The sequence below is a fragment of the Theobroma cacao genome, chromosome 1 (assembly GCF_053813885.1).
Source record: "Theobroma cacao isolate CCN51 chromosome 1, ASM5381388v1, whole genome shotgun sequence".
In the NCBI taxonomy this organism is placed as follows: Eukaryota; Viridiplantae; Streptophyta; class Magnoliopsida; order Malvales; family Malvaceae; genus Theobroma; species Theobroma cacao.
Window position 1 is genome coordinate 4,891,609 of NC_142639.1, and position 22,413 is coordinate 4,914,021.

At 31.8% G+C, this 22,413-nt stretch overlaps 3 protein-coding genes and 1 pseudogene across 4 annotated transcripts; 2 read left to right on the plus strand and 2 right to left on the minus strand.

Moving 5' to 3' along the window:
- The first annotated feature begins 4,484 nt into the window (after positions 1-4,484).
- Positions 4,485-6,284, plus strand: LOC18611503 (transcription factor bHLH94). Of its 2 annotated transcripts, none has more exons than XM_007047783.3 (3): positions 4,485-5,214; positions 5,517-5,777; positions 5,905-6,284. In XM_007047783.3, exons 1-3 carry the CDS (start codon positions 4,738-4,740, stop codon positions 5,995-5,997), a joined length of 831 nt encoding a protein of 276 aa, XP_007047845.3. In that variant the 5' UTR covers positions 4,485-4,737; the 3' UTR covers positions 5,998-6,284. The 2 variants fall into 2 exon arrangements, with proteins under 2 accessions (XP_007047845.3, XP_007047844.3); XM_007047782.3 differs by having other exon boundaries at positions 4,487-5,214; positions 5,364-5,777.
- A 5,605-nt stretch (positions 6,285-11,889) lies between these two features.
- On the minus strand, positions 11,890-13,400 carry LOC18611504 (RING-H2 finger protein ATL1-like). Its single transcript, XM_007047785.3, has one exon. It carries the CDS (start codon positions 13,204-13,206, stop codon positions 12,046-12,048), a length of 1,161 nt encoding a protein of 386 aa, XP_007047847.3. The 5' UTR covers positions 13,207-13,400; the 3' UTR covers positions 11,890-12,045.
- Positions 13,401-18,406: 5,006 nt separating this feature from the next.
- On the minus strand, positions 18,407-19,525 carry LOC18611505 (F-box protein CPR1-like). Its single transcript, XM_018116888.2, has one exon. The coding sequence runs from the start codon at positions 19,523-19,525 to the stop codon at positions 18,407-18,409; it is 1,119 nt and encodes a 372-aa protein (XP_017972377.2).
- A 1,394-nt stretch (positions 19,526-20,919) lies between these two features.
- Positions 20,920-22,084, plus strand: LOC148764455 (uncharacterized; annotated as a pseudogene).
- Positions 22,085-22,413: the final 329 nt, after the last annotated feature.

Genomic DNA, 22,413 nt, shown 5'->3' on the forward strand with positions numbered 1-22,413 from the left:
AAAACGACATCATAAAATTTTTAAAAAATGAAAAATAAAATTAAAAAAATTATGAACTTTTGAAACTTTGGAGGGGCGGAGGCTCTGCTAGTCCCTCTCCCTTCGCCTCTGACCATAACTATGTAATTGTGTCCGTCTCCATTTGCAATTTTAACACTATATACTTTTTGCGTACCTCAGCATAATCATTTACATAATGAAAATTATAAATCCTTGCTGTTTGCATGATACAAGTTGTTGCAATATCTAATTATACCAAATTAAAATTTGTTCTCAATTAGCAGGAGAATCAATTTCCTAATAAGCTAGTAATTGATAGGCTAAAAACCAAGTTAGCAAGAACACAAAATAAAAATAAAAAAAGAAAGAAATGCATTCCGCTTAATGATCAATTAAAATTGTTCGCAAGTGGCTAGAAAAAGGTTAAATGGGGACAAAAACAATGGTAGGTGACCTGAACCCAAGGCCCTCTTCGTCTACAGTTTGATGCTTTGCTAATTAATTATAGAATAATTAATCTCTATCGCCGTTATATTAATTAGCGGTTTGTTGTATTGCAAAACTTGAAAGAAATTCAGAGATTTTATTAGGGTAAAATATTTTTATTTTTTAAAATTTTTATCGAAATTATACGAAAATCTATTAATTTTTAAAATAGATATTTCATCTTTAAAAAATATTACACGTAAATTTAACTGTTAATCAATCGTTAATATTTTCATCAACTTACAACTTAATAAAAGTAAAAAAAAATACCTTTAATTAATTTTTAAAATTATTATTATATAATTTTATTTTTTTATTAATAAAAAAAACTCTCAAAATAGGAAGCACCGAGAGCCCCGATCAGTCTCCCTGAGGGAGCACTAGTGCTCGCCTTGAGGAGCCCGATTTGGGGCTCCCAAAGGAGCACCTGGTGCTCCTCTCTAAGAAAGTATCTATCAGTGTTTTTTTTTTTTTTTTAAAAAAATTTTAAAAAATATAATAATAATTTTTTAAATTAATAAAAAATATTCTAATTTTTTTTAATTTCTGTTAACGTTGTTTGTATTTTTAAAACGAAATGTCTATTTAAAAAATTAATAGACTTATTTAGAATTTTTACTAAAATTTAACAAAATTAGGATATTTTATGCTTTTTATTAGTATTTCGGTTTTTGCCTGCACACACACTCCCCATTTTTGTCTCTTAAAGAAGTGAAAATGTCTAGTTAGCAATGCATATCGACTGAATCACAGCCACCCAACATAGACAATCGAAACCCCAGGCACATAAATGTATAGATAGTCAGACAGCACCTGGGCACATTAAATACAGAATAAAAAATTCTCAAGGCTTTTACATCTCAGCTTTACTCAACAGCAAATTCCCAGTCAACATTAATTCACACAGGAAACATGATCAGTCGATGTGCACAAAGTCATGGGCGGTATTACCCTGCGACCTGCGTAATGATCGAAGCCCTGGAAAACAGGGCACCAAAAACAGAATCACCACTATAACATATCAATCTGTCTCCTGCCATGTCTCACCTCCAGTTCTCACGCATAGAATGCATCAGTGACAGATCATTCACTCTTTCATAAAACCAGTTAGTGCCATTAAGGGTAAACCTGAACAATTATTAGTACATACGTACTATTTCTAATATTACCCACGTTCGTGTTTTGAGATCTTAATATAAATGTCCACACTGATTCATTTGTTTCTTATGAAGGATAAGACTTAGGTGAAGTTTTGAATTAAAAATGATTAATTGAAAATTAAAATTCAAAATCAAAATTGATACATCAACAAATTCAATGATAAAATTATTGGGAGTGATTCTCTTAATATAGTCAATTGGGTTCTAAATGCTACCTCAACTCCATGAAAATTGAAAAAAATTTATTTTACATATACTAGGCAAAAGGAAAATGTAGCTCATTTCTCGTACTATTAACGAGTTAACAGATGGTCTTACTAAATCTAGTATCCTAAAGTTACAAGATTATTTTTTTTGTAAGGGAATTTCAAGTGTACATTTTTCGTTTTCTTTTTAAGTTTGACAATGATGTTATCTTTTTTATTTGTTATCGTGATGTGCTTAATTTTTACATATATTTTTGCTTGTATGTTTTTTTAATGAAATAAATTTTATTCTTACTTTTCAAAAAGAAAAATTCAAAAAATTTCAATATATTTCGACATTTAGCTTTTCTAAATATGAGTTTTAACAAAAAAAAAAAATATGAAATGTTTTTCATCACTTTCATTTACTATATATTACGTCTTGTTGATAGATACTTCATTAATATTTTTGCATGTCATTGATTTACTCATTGATTTTATCAGATTATTGATTTTGGTTTTCAATTTTCGTTTTTATTTAATCAAATCAATTGGGAACTTCACCATCTCTACTTAAGGAATTCGGTCTAAGTGTTTTTAGTTATTATGATAGTATTTACTTATCATGATTTGCAAAAATTGATCTTTTAATTATCAATATAAATTAATATTTAGAACCTTGACAATCACCTAAATTGGAGTTATATATAGGATGACTTGAAAATTAGAATGGGGAAAGCCAATACTGTTTATTGAGCAGCAATAAATAAATAAATTTAAAGAAAAGGTTGGCCAAATTGATATGTGTTCACACATCATGGTAGCGTCTGCTACAGTAACTCTAATTTGAATATATGGAAAATAAATGGAATTTCAGGTAAACATGATACAAAGACATTCCCCCAAAGTTCGTCAGAAAGGAGGAATTGGAATGCTTTGTACCCAAATCAATTGTAGCTTCGTGAAAGACTTTAAGGACAGCGAATCTTACAAATAATGATAAGGTTGATACATTCAAAGATTGTCAGTTAGATATGCATGTTTTCTATATATAACACTAAGATCAATGCTTTGAGTTTATCAATAAATAGGAAAACAATTATAATTAATCTTGTGGATTTATACAAAAAAAAGGAACAAAATTTGGGAAAATGTTTAGCCAGCTCGTGTCGGTGTTTGCAAGGATTGGTGAATGGATATTGCAAACTAGTTCAAAGCAATTGCTTAAGTAGTCAGTACTGAAAGACACATACACTAAAATTACTAATTAATTAACATTTTAATGTGAGCTTTTTTTTAATTTCTAAAATTGTCTAATAGTGACAAATCATTCATTTTAATTTTTCACAATTCACATAATAGGGTTTACATGGGAGGGATTAATATACAAATTGAGATGGAAAATATATACAATGGGTTCAAACATAAGCTTTTTTTCTTTTTTATAATTGGAGGAGGGAGATTTTAATCCTACTATTTAGGTAAGGGATAATACATCAATTAATGAGCCAAATGCTCAAGTGCAAACATAAGTTTAATGCTTATAGTCATTGAGAAGTGAAGGCTTGGATTCAAATTGTATCACTCACGAAAATATCGAGTTAGCCATTTTCTCAATTGGCCAAAGATATTATGCACAAAAAAGAAAATTACAGACTTTAATTTGAAAATAAATGACATTTCTTTTTTCTTTTTGGGAAGGCAGGAGAGTATAACAAGAGTTTAAATTATGAGTTTGTATTTCATATATTGCTACTATAAATCACAAATTTTTTCTGCACAAGTAGTAAATTAATTACAATTTATTACCTTATTAATGTTAACATTTATCAATAGAAAATTTTAAACTAATTGATGAGATTATGAATTATAATTTATTAACAATACATATATATATTGTTATACACCGTGCGTTGATATCTCAAATATGAACTAATTTTACAGTACATAAAAAGATTAACAAATCGTGGTTAGTAATTAAAAGAAAGCAAATGAAAGGAATTTTGTTTAGGGAGGAGGGAGAGAGAGAATGAAGATGCTGGGTTTACATATATATTCAACGAAAAATAATGTCAAAGAAGACATATTCTTGGCAAGGGAGTAATTAGTCTTTATCGTAGATGATTGCAGAGACTTGCCCCACCCAACATTGTTTGTGTAGTCACATGGACATGGATTCTCCTGCCAGACTCTTTGCTGTTTCCTCCTCCCTTCCCCTGCTACCTGTTCTGTCTTTGCCCTGTCTAATTTGCCACGTACCCTCTTCTCTCCCTCGCTCTCCCCCTCCCTCCAGGGTTTTCCTTGTCTAATTTGTCATTATGACCAAATCAAACAAGAGGCAACATTCTCGAAAGAGAAGAACTCTGCATTATTATTATCATTACCAATGAATGGGAATAATTTTACAGCCACGAGAACCTCTGTATCTTAATTCTCTTTTTCAACTAATCATTCCCTTCCAAAAAAAAAAAAAAAAACCCAACCCCGCGTCTGATTTCAAAATGACAAATCTTCCTAGCAATCGAAGACTTGAATGACTTACATAATAATTATAATAAAGAATAAGTAGTTTTTTAAGTCGCTTTCTTTAATATTTTAATAATATGATTCCACTTGTAAAATAATAAGAGAATCTCTCTGTCTCTCTGTCTCTCTCTTTCTCTCTCCTTAGCCTTCACAAGATCTCTCGTGCAACCCGGTGTCTCAGATGCATGAATATTATTAGATATTGAGACCCTTTATAAAGGTAAATTGAAAGACTTTCTCAGATTATAGGGAAGAGCCTAAATTTGTGGTTGTTTCCAAGTTCTAAGTTGAGAGCGTTGTTCTAATAGGCTAAGATATCAACCCTTCCTTCGACAAGAAAGAAAAGCTCTCAAAACTCCGATAGAGAGAAATTAAGAGAGATGGCATTAGAAGCTGTGGTGTTTCAGCAAGACCCTTTTAGTTTTGGCAGCAAAGACTTCTACAGCTTAGGAGGAAGTGGGAGTGGACCCTGCAGCTATAACTTTGGTTTTCAACAGGAAGAAGAAAAAGCTTACGGTACTGAAGAAACTCTCGCTAAAAGTAGAGGCGTTGATTTCAGTGCAACTTGGGGCTCCTCACCTTCTTTGATGGTGCAGCAGCAACCCTTAAAGGAATGGGACTCCAACTCTTCTTCCCCGGATAATGGCTTTCTCACCGGTGGATTCTCTCCCGCGGAACCCCCAGCGGGCGCCATGTCGTGCCGGCGGAAGAGACGGCGGACCAAAAGTGTCAAGAACAAAGAAGAAATAGAGAACCAGAGGATGACTCATATTGCTGTTGAAAGAAACAGGAGGAGGCAAATGAATGATTATCTGGCTGTGCTCAAGTCTATGATGCCAACGTCTTACGTTCAAAGGGTACTTTTTCCTTTTTCACGACCAAGTATTTCTTTTGTACTTATTAAGTTCAACAAAAGCAGTTTTTTAATTTGTAATATGTTTTTATTGACAATAGAAAAAGCGCTTTTGAAAAAGGAAGTAATGGTTGAAAGTCTCTTTTTCCATAGGGAGACCAAGCATCAATCATAGGCGGAGCAATTAATTTTGTAAAAGAGTTAGAGCAACTCCTCCAATCTTTAGAAGCACGGAAGCGAATGGAAAAAAGATCAGATAACTCCACCCTTTCTTCACTCTTCTCTGATTTCTTTTCCTTTCCTCAGTACTCAACTGGCTCCACCAGTACCCACCGCAGCTACGCGGCGGCGACCTCCAGCCAGTCAATGGCTGAGAAGCGGTCATCATCTGTTGCGGATGTTGAAGTAACAATGGTGGAGAGCCATGCAAACCTCAAAATACTATCAAAAAGACACCCAAAACAGCTATTGAAAATGGTTGCCGGCCTCCACTCTCTAGGCCTTTGCGTGCTTCACCTTAATGTCACATCTGTTGAACATATGGTCCTTTATTCTTTGAGTGTTAAGGTAATTTAATAAATCATAATTATCAATTAATTTGTTCAACATTTCAACATTTTCTTTTTTATGCAATTTTACTTGTTTATTGTCATTATTATGGGATTCATGATTTTTTTTTTCCCGGTTGGGACAGGTTGAAGATAATTGTGAGCTAACTACGGTGAACGAAATTGCAGCTGCTGTGTATGAGATGGTGGATAGGTTTCAAGAAGAGGCAGCTGCTTAATTAATGTTTTATGAGAATATAAGTTAGATTTTTTACCATTAATTTTCGTGTTTTTGCGGTGCTTAATTAGTTAATTGTACTTAATGTTTTTAGATAACTTGGTGGAACTTAGGTCTAGTTTTCCATTTTCTTTACTTTTTTTTTTTGGGTTTAAGTCTAGCAATTATGTTACACAACAAGGTGATGATCCTCTAGATTTTCTTAACATCTAATTTTCTAATGCTGGGAAATTGCTTTAATTGTGTAAATATTGTGTTAAAGTGAAAAGTAATTGAACTTTATATATCTTTAAAGAGCGTATACTATTAGTATAATGCTAGTTAACATAAACTGATGAAAGAAAAAAGGAAAATTAAAAGATAAAAGCAAACCAAGTATATTGGTATTCTTAATTTATACATATTTAACATTGCAAGTTGTAAATCACATGTCGATCCATTCATATTTATAATGGACTTCTATTGTATCAGACATTATAACTCTTTTTTCTCTTATCGTTTTGTTTATTCATCTTGTGGGATGTTAATTGGTTGGAGCCTTTTAGCCATTTTGTATCAACTTGCCCCCAGTATACGCTGTGGACAGTAAGTTCTTTCTCTTGTTAAATTTTTTTTAATGAATATATTAAAATGGCTGAGAAAAAATTATTTATAATGATAACTCCATTTTAATTTAAGCTCTTAAAATTTTTTTCTTCACAAAAAAAAAAAAAAACTCTGGAAATTTTGAGAGAACATGCATGAAGAAACCTGTTTATCACTATATATATATATCTAAAAAAAGTAGGAAATTGCATGAAACTTGAAGACTTTCATATAGGGTTAGTGGCTTTGCCCTCGTTCTCTAATTTCCTAACCTATATATTTGCCCTCTATTTTTTGTTTTATTTAAAAAATAAAATATTCAAATTCAACTCTTTTAAATATAAAACCTATATATATCAATCTTAGAATTAAATGCTATGTTTTTTTTTCTAGAAAAGACATAATGTTCTATAATTTTTTTTTACTACATAAGAAACTTATGCAATTTAGGTGCATTTTATTCCTTACTAAAATGAGATAATACATAAACCATCAAAAGAAGTTGAGACAGAACTTATTACTTAAAACATAAATATATGACAGTCATTTCATTCTGTTAATATACACAAGTATATATCCATTACTTATACTGGTAATAATACAGTTCCATTATTTAAAAAAACAAATTACTCCAAGGCAAAACGACATGCTTATGAAAGAGAGCAGAGCCGGTGCTCAGCATCTAGGCCAGGTCTTGATGGAGACTTTGCTCCAAAAGTCATGACAAAAAACCTTGGGACCCTCTTTTATTCTGGTAATCTTTGCTTGCATGATTCGACAAAGAAGAAAAATTGGGATTTTCGGATTTCCTGATTTAGAAACGGTCAAGCTCTTAGGAGGCCCAATCCTAGTTCAACACATATGCAATGTATAACGTGTTAAATTCTAGTATTCAAATTTAGTTTATTAACAATGATATAGTCCTTTTGTTTTTTATATTTATGTTCATGGAACGTGAGGCCTCATGCTTTGAACGACAAAAAGCTTGCATTTTGTTTTTAATACGTTCGGCTTATGATTAATCCATTAACTAATTAGTACTGGTAATTCCGAATAAATGATGAAACATGGCCTTCTTTATATTTTGACATCTCTGTCTCTTTATGTTTGAGTGCTAATTATATATATATTTCTTATTCGAAAATAGTGCAGTAAAAATATTTTGTTTTGTAATAAAAAGAAATTAAAAAAAAGGTCATTGGTGCCCTTTTCCTTTATATTGACATGTCTTTTTACTTTATATCATATAAAGAGGGTTATGGTTCAGTATCTATGAGCATAGTTTAGAAAATGTATGATTGAAATGAAATAGAAAAGAGTAAATAATAGATAGTGCTGGAAATGAATGAGAAGTGGTTTGTGCCCATTTTTTCATGTCAAAGGCAGTGGGCCAAGCAACCGATGATCCATTGACCATTTCAGGAGCTAAGGGCTCCAACTTTGTAGGGTCCATTTATGCCTTCTAGGTTTGGAAATGTTCACAAAAAGTTCAGCGTCTTTTGTGATTGATGCTCTCCTCATTTATTAAGCAAGGCAGCTGGTTTAACTTATTATGAAGCGGAAGGAATTATATTATAAGTTATTTATGGAAGGGTTAAAATATTAGTGTTTTTAAGTTTGGAAGCTTGGGTGTCTAGTAAAAAATTAAGTATTAGTAAGTGAGTTAAAGGGCAGTAATAGGTCAAGTTAATTAGTGTATTATTAAATTAGGATGAGGTTAAACGTTAGGTTTTAACCACTTAGCGAAAAAGTTTTACATTGATTAAATAATAAACATTAACCATATAATATACATAATAAAATTTTTTGATTAAATAAATCCTATGACCAACTCCGCACGAAAATCTCGTGTCAGGGTTGGCATCACCACCCAAGAATCCGCCTTTGGTTGGTTTGCTGAATGGCCAGCCATAAGTGGCTTGGCATTATGCGAAAAAGAGAAAGGAAAATTTGAGTTGGCATCACCGTCCAAACCTCGAACAGAATTGTAGTAATAGAGTTTAGTTCCAGCCTTGTAACTCTTATTTTTCCATAATTCCAGCCTGTAGTTCACTATGAACCCCACCCCTCGCTGAAATGGAATTATATGTATACATAAATAAATAAATACTAAATAAAAGAACCAATGTATATACATCCAAAGAGATGATATATGTTCACTTTAAGACTGTTCATTCACAAAGGTTAAAACAATGTCCCTTTTTGTGTTTGCAAAAGTTGAAGACATCAGCCTGAAAAGCAAAGATCAAAGAAGATTTGATATTCACAAGGATTTGAAAGCAAGTACACACTCGCAAAAAAGAAAGCTATAAAGCCACCAAAGTTTTCTAAGATTCAATAAATACTTGTACCAAAAAAATTATGTTGATGAAGACAATATCAATTATATGATGATTGAATAGATATTAATTTTTGTCAGACTCATGAGAAACAAGTTTGTCACTTTGTCAATGTTCAAGAGCTTAGATTCGATGCCCCAATTACTCCTCTCTCTCTCTCCGCTTTCTTTAACAAAGCAAAGACAGTTTCATTCGAAGATTTATTATGGCCAATTGGACATTGGCCGTCTACAAAATACGTTAAAAGTGGGGGAAACCATTCATATTTAGAAATAAAATGATAATTAACATATTTATTAGACCTATAATACAAAGCATTAAACGCTAGATTAACAAAGTAGGGTATTGTCTTGAACGGGCTTTAATAATTTGAAAGCACAATAATTATATATATATATATATATATATATGTATGTATATATACACAGACGGATGCATTTACATCCAAACAATAAGATGAAAAAAAAAGAAAAAAAATTCATTTACAATCTTGATAATTGCCGCTTTTTCTATAATTGGTCCAGCCTCCAGGTCCAGTAAGAGTTAACAAAACTATTTGGGCTTAGGCCTAGTTTTGTAGTTCCTCTATCACCAATGGTCCAAAATAATCTGACTGAGCCGAGGCCTTGGGCACTTTGGGTGCAGAGAATGCAATATGTAGATAAATTTTTTATTTTCTATTTGTACCCACGTGTATAGTTATGATTGAATCAAATATTTAAAATAAAAAAACATGATTTGAAATTTGTAAACTGATGAGCCAAATATACTAATAAATCTCACGGTCAAGAAATTACCAATATATGATGCAAATTAAATAATAGTTGACTACAGTTATGGCTTTTACTATTATTATTTTTCAAGTCAAGACCGATGAGGAAGTTTGTGTAGCACAAATTTGAAGAAAATACGAGCTTTAGAAATGGAAAAGTATGGATTGAGAGCTTATGACTCATAAATAATACTAACATTATTATAATTAATCTTTGTGACGGTGGTCATAGATATATATATAGACGACATTATTCTTCATTAGTCTTTGTGAGAAAATTTACTACTACATATGAGGAAGATAGTAGAAATATTATGGCGAAGATTAGCCAACCCTCAGAAAAAAAAAAAAAAAAAGCACATGACTGAAAGTACAATTTGACAGTATCAAGGGGAGGACTGGAGGGTCCACAGTGCCTTGCGCAAGTGAATAAAAGAATGTGAACACTCTTATGCCTATGGCTATGGTGTCAATGGAAACAGAGACGAGATAAGATGAGCAAAGCCAGATCTTTTTTGGCTGGAAGGTGACATCTGAGAAGTGCAGTACATGTTTGATCAAACGATAAAGAAATGTCCTTGGAAAGTGGCTACGGCTGGCTGGCCCACTTTCAAGTGGTGAGACAATATTTCAAGAGGGTTGGTAGGGAAACATTAGATAGGATTCCTTGCCAATACTAATTTCTATGAAAGCGAGCAAAAGTTTAGGGGTAATTAAGTGGGTTGTATATTTTTGCCAGAAATATGAGGTACAGATCAATTTTCTTAAAAACAATATAATAACAAGAGATTGTCAAATCTATCTTGCCTGGGTGGACTTGAGTGATTATTATCGGACATGGAATATATGATCGAATAAAAAATTATAAAAAATAATTTTTTATAAGTTTAATTTAAAAATACTTTTTATTATAATTTTAATTATTTATAATTAATTTTTAATATAATTTAACAACAATATCCTTTAAACAATTTCTGACAAATTAAAAAAGTTTCGATATTCTCTATCTCGTCATTTAGACAAAAATTTCAAAATTAAATTTTGATTTCTTTTTCTTATCAAATACTGTCTATCTCGTCATTCAGCTCTTTCTCGCCATCTCAAAGTGATATCAAGATTATGTTTTAGGTTTTTGGGTTTGTTGGTTTATTCATAAAACCTCAAAGTTGAGGAGTTGAAATTAATTAGATATATCTATAAATTAAAACACTGTATGACTTTGACAATTTAAATTTGATTGCGAGCAAGTAAATCAATTTGTTATTAAGTATTGCATTACTGGTTTTTAGACATTGTGTCACTAATTTTTAGGTATTACGAGACTAGTTTTTAAGTATTACTTGACTTAATCATTACGTTTTTGGTTTTAGGCATTGGGTGACCGATTTTAGATATTACGTGACTAGTTTTTAAGTATTACTTATTGATTTTTAGATAATGTCCAAGTCACGCAATGCCTTGCTTACCAGTCACGCAATGTCTTACTTACTAATCACGTAATACCATATTAAACAGTTACGTAATGGTTAAAAATTAGTAACATAATGCCTAAAAACTAGTCACGTAATGTCAAAAAACAAATTACACAATGCCTAAAGTCTACCAAAATTACTGAATTTTATTTAACAAAATCAATAACTTCAAACAATACACCATATCCTATTTAACAATATAATCAATAAATATGTTTACTTGGCGAAGAATACTCAAAGGGTTCTTCATATATAAAAAATCACTCAAAAATGCTTAAAAATACTCAAAACGCTCAAAAGTTTTTATTCATGTATCAAAAATCATTCTAAAATGCTTAAAATACTTAAAAATTTTTCTTTCTGATAAGATATATTCCAAAGATAAATAATTTGGTAAGAGGAAAGCTCAAAGGATATGAGTTGGTTTGAAGCGCGAATCTAAATATATGGATCGATTTTATTAAGAGTAATTTTGTTCAAAATTAATTTTTTTTAATTAAAAATAATTAAAATTATAAAAAAAACTATTTTCAAAAACACTTTTTATATAAGAGATATTTTTACAAAGAACGCTATTTCGAGTATCGGCACTTGATTTATGTAGGAATAATATTATATGCAACATGATTCACCAGCTCGGCCAAAGTTACTTTGTGAATATGCATGTAAAAAGTGCTAAAAATTAAACCTTGCTTATTAATAATTAAACATCATACTAATAAGGATTTAACCAAAGCAAGCATAATTTAGTTCTCAAATATTTTTACAAAAGCCAACTATTCTTAGAAGACAATCCATACATAACGGGATTCTTCTTGTATTCTGTACGGTTATACAGATGCAGCCTTAATTTTATCATGTGCTGTTAACTGACCTTGAATTCACAAGGGAAGGATCGAGTCTTGGCTTCTGCATTTTTTGGATGATAAGAATTTTCCACCACTTGAGAAAGACCTTTTCATTGAAATTTGCCCTTTGGACAAGGAACGCCCAATTGAACAACTTTTCATCATCTTGCATATGCTTGAACTTTCACTGCCTCGCTTACCAACAATCTTCCCCTTTGGATACTTTAGCTGTCGTAATTCTGTATCCAAACTCCCGTGATGTTTATGTGCTCCATTCCCTGGACCAGCTACATCGCTATGAATTTCCAAGGCAGAAGATAAATCCAATGAAACTGACCTCCTCGTCGGTTGAACATCATCCTGAACCCCAGCTATATTACTTAAGATTTGAGAACCAGAATCAGAAATCCTTGTTTTAGAATGAACCAAACTTTTCTTAGAATTTTCACAAGTGTTTCCATCTTCAATTGGACAAGTTCTCACTTCACTAGTCTCACCTTCACCAACATCATTTCTCCCCAAACCACCATAATTCTCTGAATTTTCGACCAGAGTGTCGTTCCTTGAACCTGAATCACTCGAATTAGGCTCCGATGCAGTCGCTTGAGCAACTATGGATTCACAAACAACAGGGGCACGACACAGTGGACAATTTTTATGGGACCTTAGCCACGTATCAATACAAGGAAGGTGAAAAGCATGACTACACTTGGGCAAAAGCCTAAGACTTTCATCTTCTTGGAACTCATTCAAGCAAACAGAACACTCGGTCCCTTCAATCAACCCTTCATCTTTTTTATACTTAAAAACTGTGATGGAATCAATAACCGACTGTTGGAGTCCAATAGTGTTGATGTACCATATGGGGTTGTCTAAATGTGGTTCTGGTCCTCGATCTTCATCAAGAAAATCTTCCTGAGTACCAAAAAAAAGAGGCATACTTCTCCTTGAACGATTCCTCCGGATAAAATATGATCTAACAAGTGCGCAAAAAATAGCGATTAGAAGAGCAGTACTTAGCATACTTCCTATGACAATTACGCCAGTGATCATCACATTCCCTTGCTTATAAGACGAATTTTGAGGAGGAGGAGGAGAACAAGGAAATGGTGGCTTTGGGGGTAGCGGCCTTGGTGTTAGAGTCAGCGCCACATGCTTGTGCTCACAATCACGTAATTGTCCTCTACGAGCCATTGCAAGAAACAGAGAAGGAAACAGAGGAAAATCAAGCAGGGGGGCTAAAAAGATTCATGCCCTTAGAGCCTGGAAGAAGGAAGGTGAGAGAAGAGAAGAGATTATGAAATAGCTTTTAGCTTTACTTTTTTGTTTACCATCCCTCGCCATAGGCTGGGGGTTAGAATTAATGGTGTGACCAGGAAGTTTGGCTTTCCCTTTGCCTTTTTTGTTCTTTATTCCACAAACGAGATGTGAGGGTTTGAGACATTTCGCTTTCCATGAAAGACTTGTATGTCCATTTGCATTTACTGGGTAGTTTCGTTTTTCTTTGGTTTTGTCCAAGTCTATAGACTTTGCAGTCAACCACGCGGAAGACGTTAACGTGTGGTTCATGGAAAGGAGAGGGAAACCAAGCCCACTTCTTTAAAAAGGGTTCCTCCATTTTGCCTTGTTCGGTCCACCAGAGTTGAAGCCCATTCACGGATTTACTTGAACACTTTCACCATGATTGGATCAAAAGCACCCACTCCTTTCCTCTGTTTCGGAAACATCAGTCATTAAACGTCAGTTACATGCAAAAAGAGGGGGAAAAAAAGTTATAACACCTAGCTTCTCTTTGCCAGGGAAGTTGAATTTCAATTTCAAGTCATAAAGCATACCAACCTAGGAAAATCATGCTAGCAATTATTAACACTATGCTATCAAAGTTGAGAATATCCTAATCATGATTATAAATTAAGGATAATATTTTTTGCCCATATGACTTGGTCACATTTTCATGTATGTCGTCCCTCTCTTTGATGAAAAAGGCCCACTCTTTTAGTTGGAAGTCGACCCTAACTACAGTGTCGGCCCTTGGGTGAAGCCACCCAAACAAGGGCTTTAGGTTTCCAATTTGAGGAGGCTTCAATTTTAGAAAAGATTTTTAATTTTATAATATAATTAATTATATTAAAATATATAAAAATTAAAAAAATATAAAAGTAAAAAATAATTAATAAAATTATTTTTTTATTTTTTTTAATTATGTGTTTAATAAATCTCAATTTTTTAGTACTTTTTTATTTCTAGAATGTCATTAATTCTCAACTATATTCTCTTATTTTTAATAAACTAACAGTGATATGTATTTAATCATCTCTACCAGTTATTTTTTTCTCATTTATTTTTCTTATTTGTAATCAATGTATTTAATGATTTTCAACAGCTATTTTTTTCTTATATATAAAACCAATTATCTTTTTCAATATATAATATCTACTTTTGAAATCTTCTATTCTCATTTGCTATTTCTTCTTTTAACTTTAATTTTTCTCCAAAGAATACACAAGAAATCTGTTCTTCTATTATCTTCATAAAGTTGTGAGTCTCATTTGTGGTTTGCAATAAGCATTCAACAATTAAGTACTATTGTTTTAATCTTTATAGATTTTTTTATATTAATTAAGAGTTTATATTATATTGTTATATTATTTTTATTTTATTTGATAGTTGATTTATTTGAATTAGAAATTTTGATTGTTGATTTTATATTGGTCATTTAAAAAATATAAGATAATTATAATAGTTAAATATTTTTGTACCTCATGTCAAATAGAAAATTTGAATCTGGTTATTCAAAGCTTAAAAAAAAAAAAAGAATTGAAAGTTTAATACAATCTAAAAAAGGAGCTCTTGATAAATTTTTTACAAGTGATAAAAATAATGAATTAGAAATTATTAATAAATATCCCTTAAACGAACAAGTTAGTAATCTTAGAGAATTAGATGATGATGAAATACTAGAACAAGAAGTTAATGAAGAGATTCAAAATGATCATAGAAATCATGATGAAGAGGATCAACCTAATAATTTAAATGATTGCAATCCTAAAAATATTTATGATCCAAGTCAATGGACAAATATGGACACAAATTTAAGAGATTTATTAGTAGAAAAAGGTCCAATTAAAGTTAATGATTTAGATTTTCCCAAAGATGAGTTTTCAAGACATTTTTCTGTTACATACTATATTCAAAAGTTGGCAAATGGGGAGACATATGAAAGAAGATGGCTAGTTTATTCGAAAGACTTAGATAGAGTATTTTGTTTTTGTTGTAAATTGTTTAATTTGGCTTCTAGTACAAGTAAATTAGCTAATGTTGGCACCAAAGATTGGAGAAACCTTGTGCTAAGCTTAAGAGTCATGAAATGAGTAATGAGCATATTACTAATATGAGTTCTTGGATTGATTTAGAAATGAGATTATTGAAAAATAAAACAATTGATGAAAGTGTTCAAGAACAAATAAAAAGATATGAAGAACATTGGAAAAAGGTATTAACAAGAATTCTTGCTGTAATAAAAACTCTTGGTAAAAATAATTTGACTTTTCGTGGGAAAAATGAAAAGATCTATCAAGAAAGTAATGGAAATTTTTAAAGTCTAATTGAAATGATTGCAGAATTTGATCCAGTGATGCAAGAACATATTCGACGCATTAAAGACAATAAAATTCATACTCATTACCTTGGACATAAAATACAAAATGAATTGATAAATTTGTTAGCAAGTGAAATTAGAAATAAAATTATTAAAAACCTTATAGAAGCAAAATATTTTTCAATAATACTTGATTGCACTCCAGATGTAAGTCATCAAGAGCAAATGTCTTTTATATTACGATGTGTTAATATTTCATCAAGTCCAATTAAAGTTATGGAGTATTTTTTTGAATTCTTAAAAGTAGATGATACAATTGGAAAATGTCTCTTTGATGTCATTGTGGATGAAATAAAAAATATTGGGCTTGATATTAATAATTTAAGAGGACAAGGATACGATAATAAATCTCATATGAAGGGCAAGCAACAAGGAGTGCAAAAAAGAATTTTAGACTTAAATCCTAGATCCTTTTATACACCATGTGGTTGTCATAATCTAAATTTAGTACTTTGTGACATGGTAAATTCTTGCACTAAAGCTATATCATTTTTTGGAGTGGTACAACGAATATATTCACTATTTTCTTTTTCTACTAATCGATGAAAAATTTTACAAGACAATATATCTAGTCTAACTCTTAAATCATTGTCACAAACACGTTGGGAAAGTCGTGTTGAAAGTGTTAAAGCAATAAGATTCCAAGCTCCACAAATAAGAGATGCTTTATTGAAATTAGCAGAAGTCAGTTAAGATCCTAAAACTAAAAGTGAAGCTAATTGCTTAGCAACATATGAGCTTGAAAATTTTGAGTTTTTGTTGGGCATGACTATTTGGTATGATATATTGTTTGCTGTTAACTCTATTAGCAAAAATTTGCAATCAAAAGATATGTGTATTGATGTTGGTATAGAACAATTAAAAGGTCTTCTTTCTTTTTTTGAAAAATATAGAGAAAATAGATTTGCATCTGCTATGATTTCTTCTAAAGAAATTGCATCTGAAATGAATATAGAACCTAAATTTTGTGATACACGAATTATTCGTAGGAAAAAACAATTTGATGAGAATGTTGATAATGAAATAACTACATTTCTTGAAGAATCATTTAGAATTGATTACTTCTTGTATATTGTAGATCAAGCAATTTTTTCACTTCAAAGTAGATTTGAACAATTTAAGATATATAAAAATATTTTTGGTTTTTTATTTAGTGGTAAAAAGTTGAAGTCATTAGATGATAATAGTTTGAAAGAATATTGCCTTAATCTTAAATGTTCCTTAAAATATAACAACTATTCTGATATTGATGATTTAGATTTATTTTTAGAGTTAAAAATTTTAAAAGAAATTATACAGGTAGAAAACAGTCCAATTGACATACTTAATCATATAAGAAGAATCGATTCTTTTCCAAATGCGTATATTGCTTTTAGAATAATGTTAACAATTTCAGTAAGTGTTGCTTCAGAAGAAAGAAGTTTTTCAGAACTAAAATCAATAAAATCTTATTTAAGATCAACAATGTCTTAAGAAAGATTAAATGGATTGGCTATATTATCAATTGAAAAAGAAATATTAGAAGAACTTAATTATAAAAGTTTAATTAAAAATTTTGCATCTCAAAAAACTAAAAAAATAAAATTTTAATTATTTTTTTTTAATTTCAATAAGAAAAACCTTATTTAAATATTTCGCTTTAAGCCTTTGAACTTATTGAGTTGCCCCTGTCTAACCACATAGGATGTGGAAACAATTCTCGCTTCCTCAATATATACAATGTTTATCTTTTGATTTTGGAAGTGATCATCTTCTTCGATAATATAAATACTATAATTATATCAGTAAAGTTTAAATTTGGTAACCTTGTAAACCCAATTTATTCCTTAATAGAAAAACATACTCATATTCTTCAAATAAAAGAAAAGAAAGGGTTAATGCATTGTATGTTGCTGGATATATATCTATTATAAAGAATAGATAAGGAGCAAAAATCTTAAGCCAATATTCCGTCATCTGCTTCTCCCATCTTTAATCTTATTTACTCTATGATAGAGTCATCAAGTTTAATGAGACTTTCCATACAAATCTCCACAAGAAAGGCTTTACAATTCTTCAACTGAGGAAGGTCGACGTCTTTAAACTTCTTTTCCTCTAATAAGCCAAAGGCCTCAAAAAGTATAGATGGAGTCGAAGATATCCTCCCTTGGAAACTATACAACTTCCTCCAAGACTCTTTCACCCCATAATCCTTCATCATCCATATCTTAATGTTGATTAAAATCAGTACATTGATGTTACGAATGGCCTCTTTAGTCGGGCGCTTCAGTGTATGCTACAGCTATCCACAAAATCGCATGAGCATGAGTAATGGGTTCCTTTGGTCAAAAATGTAGTTGAGAGAATGCAAACAACCATCAGTGGCATGAATTCGAAAAACAAGTTTGCCAATAAAAAATCAATGGTTTTAATCTTATAATAATTGAAAAGGGAATAAATTTGTACACAATAATATAAAAACTCAGTGAAACATTAATTTTTATATGCATTGTATAAATTATTGTGTAACTATTGATTGAACCAATTTTTAACATTCAATTCATAATTTTTTTAATTCGAAAACAAATCTAAAAGATCTTTAAGATGATGGATATAGATTTTTTAAAACTTGATCAAACATTTACAAGTATTCATGATTCGACATATTACAAATGTTCTTTTATCCTTAAATATCTATGATAAAGAATAGATCAAGAGTAAAAATCTTGCATCTCTTTCTCCCATCTTTAATCTTGTTTACTCTTCGGTAGGATCACCAAGTTTAATGAGACTTTCCCCACAAATCTCCACAAAAAAGGCATTAATATTCTTCCACTGAGGAAGGTCGACGTCCTTGACTTTCTTCTCTTTTAGATCATACCATAAAAGAGATAGGCCATTCCGGTCTAATAGAAGTTGGTCACCATTCCTTGAATAAGTCAAAGGCCTCAAGCCATATAGACTAGGAGTTGAATATATCCCTCCTTGGAAACTATACAGCATCGTCCAAGACTCTTTCACCCCATAATCCTTCATCATCCATATATTAATTGTATCGTTGAAATGAGTGGCAATTGCACAAAGACATCCTTGTAAAGCCCCCACAACCACATCATATGTTTGATTTTCCATGTTGTCCAGCAGCTCTATTAGGCCATAATTCTCAGTTTCAACATCAAAGGCAATGATGCTTCTAGGATATCCCCATATTTTCTCTTTAATTGCATTCCAATGCAAAGCTCCACAAACAAATGTGCCCATTACTGAAGGATAACAAAAGTAGTAAGGGATTTCTTCACCCCTTCTCCATGTATTTGTTTTCAGACTGTAGATTTTTGCTTCACTTATAAGTGTATCAGTTAATGAGTCGACCTCCTGCACGACTTTTACTATCTTGTAATCATCATTGATTGTATCATATCCAAAACCATAGAAGTTTGAAATCTTCCACCATGCGTCTCTTTCTTTCCACGACTTATTCAGTATGATTTTATAATCCCTTGTTGAGATGTTCCACAACACGATTGTCATACTGTTGATTAAGCAAACTAATCCATTGCATGAACCAAAAAGTAGAACATCTATACCACCTTCATCACATCCACTAAGATGCTTCAATGAGTGATCGATTGTTGTGGGGTTGTTGAAATTGATGCCATCGAAATTTGTAGAGAGGAATTTATCTGATCTTATTTCTTTAATTATGATGTTGACTTTGGTTTCCACTGATTGCCTATGATGGAGTTTGATGAAATAAAGATCATTGATTAAGGAATACCATTCCTTTGAAACGCTCTTGAAACGGAGAAGAGACTTGAGAGGAAGCCGACTCAATATGCTGCTCACCGCATCCATCGGATTTCCACAATTGGACATGATTGTCGCAAGTCGATCATTTTCGAGGACTGCAAGCAAAAAATAATGAAAATTAATTATAGCACAAGCTTGTAATTACTACTATATATATACTTTTATTAGCCAAATCCTATATGGAATAAGAGATCTAGTTTAATTAGGTGTACAAGAGACCTAAATTAAAACTCTTATCTCTCATAGATCCAATTAACCGCTTTATGACGATTTGTCCCTTTTCTTCAAATTTATTTTTGATTATAATAATATTACTTCTTTCACAAGTAAACATGGCACTTAATCATATTGAATTTACACCCGTTTCATACAAAATCAACCAAATATTGGTATGGAAATTTATTGTCTCGCTTTTAATTACTATGTCCTGTATCAAGACAACCACCACTGTCCCCTACCAACAGTTTAAATTCCCCTTAAAAAAGCCATGCAATTCAGACAGTAACAGAAAATAACGATCACCATAATTAATTTCAAACAAAATAAGTAAATAGGAAGGGAAAATGAAATTAAAAGCAAACGATACAACAATCCAATACCCTGAGACAATAATAATTAATAATTAAAGAAGAGATATTGTGTAAAGAAGTAAAAGCCTAACCTGTTGATGAGCGAGTAAGACGGTTCAAATAAACAGAGGAGGGAAACGGCTTTCATAGTAAAAGGAGCAAGCCCAGGCGTTTGCCCCGTTTGCTTGTTTAATTCGAACTCGAAGTAAACCCGTTTACTTCTTCTATTAGAACTTGGTACCTGTGACTATTCTCTCAGCGGCTACAAAAGTAAAAGCCCTGCCAACAAGGTTTTAGGCAATTACAAAACCAAGTTGCATATTATATTACATGGCAAGTTCCGGACGAGAATTATTAGTGGGTTTATGCTTTGCTTAACCATGCTCTAAGGGAACCAGCCAAAGCTATCATGCATCCTATGTGACCATTAGCTGGTATTCGATTTTAATTAACAGGATTAATTAGAGCAATTAAGAATTAAGATAAACCATAATGTAAATTACTTAGTTTAATACTATATAAAACAGAATTAGAATGAAGCATTTGAAAACCCCCAATTTAATATAAATCAAAATTATCAAAATAAACTTTAGGCAAATAGGATTATTTAATATTCGTACTCTTTTAGCTCTTTTGGCAAATTGGTACAGCTTTTCTTTGACAAAATTTGAACTCTAAAAATCGAATCTACAATGAACTAACTAATAACATGCATGTTTAATATGCTTTTCCAAGTAATCTTTTGATTAATTATTCAACAACATTAATTATAAATGCCTAGATCTCAACAAACTTCATTGTCTTTTGAGAGTTAATATTGCATATATCAAATAAAGGCTCCAACTTCCAAACTCCATATATGGCCTTTTCAGTACGTTGAAAGTTGAAACAATGTCAACGAGAAGATTGATACTTTGTTGCAGCTCGAAAGTTGGTTTTTCTGCTGGAACCAGCCAAGGATTTCAACCTTACCTTAAATCAAGATGCAACCATCAGCCAAGTTTCATAATCAAGCATGGATTTTTGGCCCTTGGCGTTGGCTTGGGATGTTCATGTTAAACAATATATTCATTTTTGGTTGATATGTAGGATTAAGATTTTGTGCAACTCTATTGAATCTGGAGCTTCGAGTTCACCTCGTGCCTTTTCCAATTCCTGGTATAGTAAGCAATAAAAACAGCACTGTGCTTCTTTTCCTTGTTCTGTAATAATGCTTATAATCTTCGACTGTTGGCTGCACAATATATTAAACAGCAAAAGCTGGGTGCTGGAATTGTTACTGTCAGCGGTGCTATCGTTTCGGAAGCACAAATGGGGACCCTTACAAGCGATAAAAAGTAAGTTCTAAACCACTTCTTTTATCAGTTCTGATATCAAGAAAGGGGTAATTAGGCCTGGATTACATGTTGGCAATGAGGCAACCATGCTTTTTATTGCTGTTGCATGACATTTCTTAGAAAAATTTTGGTAGATTTTGTGGAAAAGGTGGACAGAGTTGTAGAAACTGTTGAATGTGTGGTGGAGGTAATGGAGAAGGTGGCAGAGGAGGTGGAGAAGGTAGCAGATAAAGTTGCTGATACACTTCCGGAGACGGAAAGCTTCATTCAAACCATAGCCAAAGAAACCGCCAAGGATGCTCGTATAGCAGAAGAGCTAATTCAAAAGGTTTTACTATACTTCACAAAAATGCCCAAGCACCCTTTTTTTTTCCTGCTTATTTCCTTTCCTTGTGGCATTAGTCTTTTGTATACTGATTTGAACTTCTTAATTTCCGATCCTGATGGCTGCCTGCATGGATTTTTCCCTTTCCCCTTGTGCAAGCCATAAGAAAGAGTTGATCAGTTCTTCGATATAATTGCATGGAATTTTGGACTTTCAATTTCAAGATTGATTAATTTGATCGTCTGTGGAAGTTTTTCAATATTGAGTTGAGTTCATGGATTATCTTGGCTAAAAAAATGCAGATGATGTGGAAAAGGAAGTCATTCAATCCTTGATTGAACCAGTCAAAAACCAAGTGGATAAAGTGAGTGAAGATGCCAACAAAGCAAAATAGATTTTATATGTCAAAGCAAAAACCCCACCAGTTTGTGCAATTTTTTATGCTTGGATACAGAAGAGACAGTTGGAGATTGTTGTATTTTGCTTCTGAATGAAATTCATATTGTATACAGTCAATAATTCATGGAAAAATTGTTCTAAAAGTAATAAATATGCGTGACAAGAGTGATTCATTGATTTGGTGCTGACTTGTTTAACAAATAATAAGTATCTGCCAAACTTTCAAGAACATTGCTTAATTTGCCCAACAAATTCTTTAATTGATGGCAATAACATTAGTACATTACCCCCATGTACTTTCTCATCTTACTTCCTAGACTTGGG

What these genes read in the sequence shown, in the direction of transcription:
- LOC18611505 (XM_018116888.2), bottom strand. Translation starts at nt 19,525, where the DNA reads ATGTCCAATTGTGGAAATCCGATGGATGCGGTGAGCAGCATATTGAGT.
- LOC18611504 (XM_007047785.3), bottom strand. Translation starts at nt 13,206, where the DNA reads ATGGCTCGTAGAGGACAATTACGTGATTGTGAGCACAAGCATGTGGCG.
- LOC18611503 (XM_007047782.3), top strand. Translation starts at nt 4,738, where the DNA reads ATGGCATTAGAAGCTGTGGTGTTTCAGCAAGACCCTTTTAGTTTTGGC. An exon ending in CAACGTCTTACGTTCAAAGG is followed by an intron (nt 5,215 to 5,363) that starts GTACTTTTTCCT and finishes CTTTTTCCATAG; the next exon opens with GGAGACCAAGCATCAATCAT. An exon ending in TTTATTCTTTGAGTGTTAAG is followed by an intron (nt 5,778 to 5,904) that starts GTAATTTAATAA and finishes CGGTTGGGACAG; the next exon opens with GTTGAAGATAATTGTGAGCT.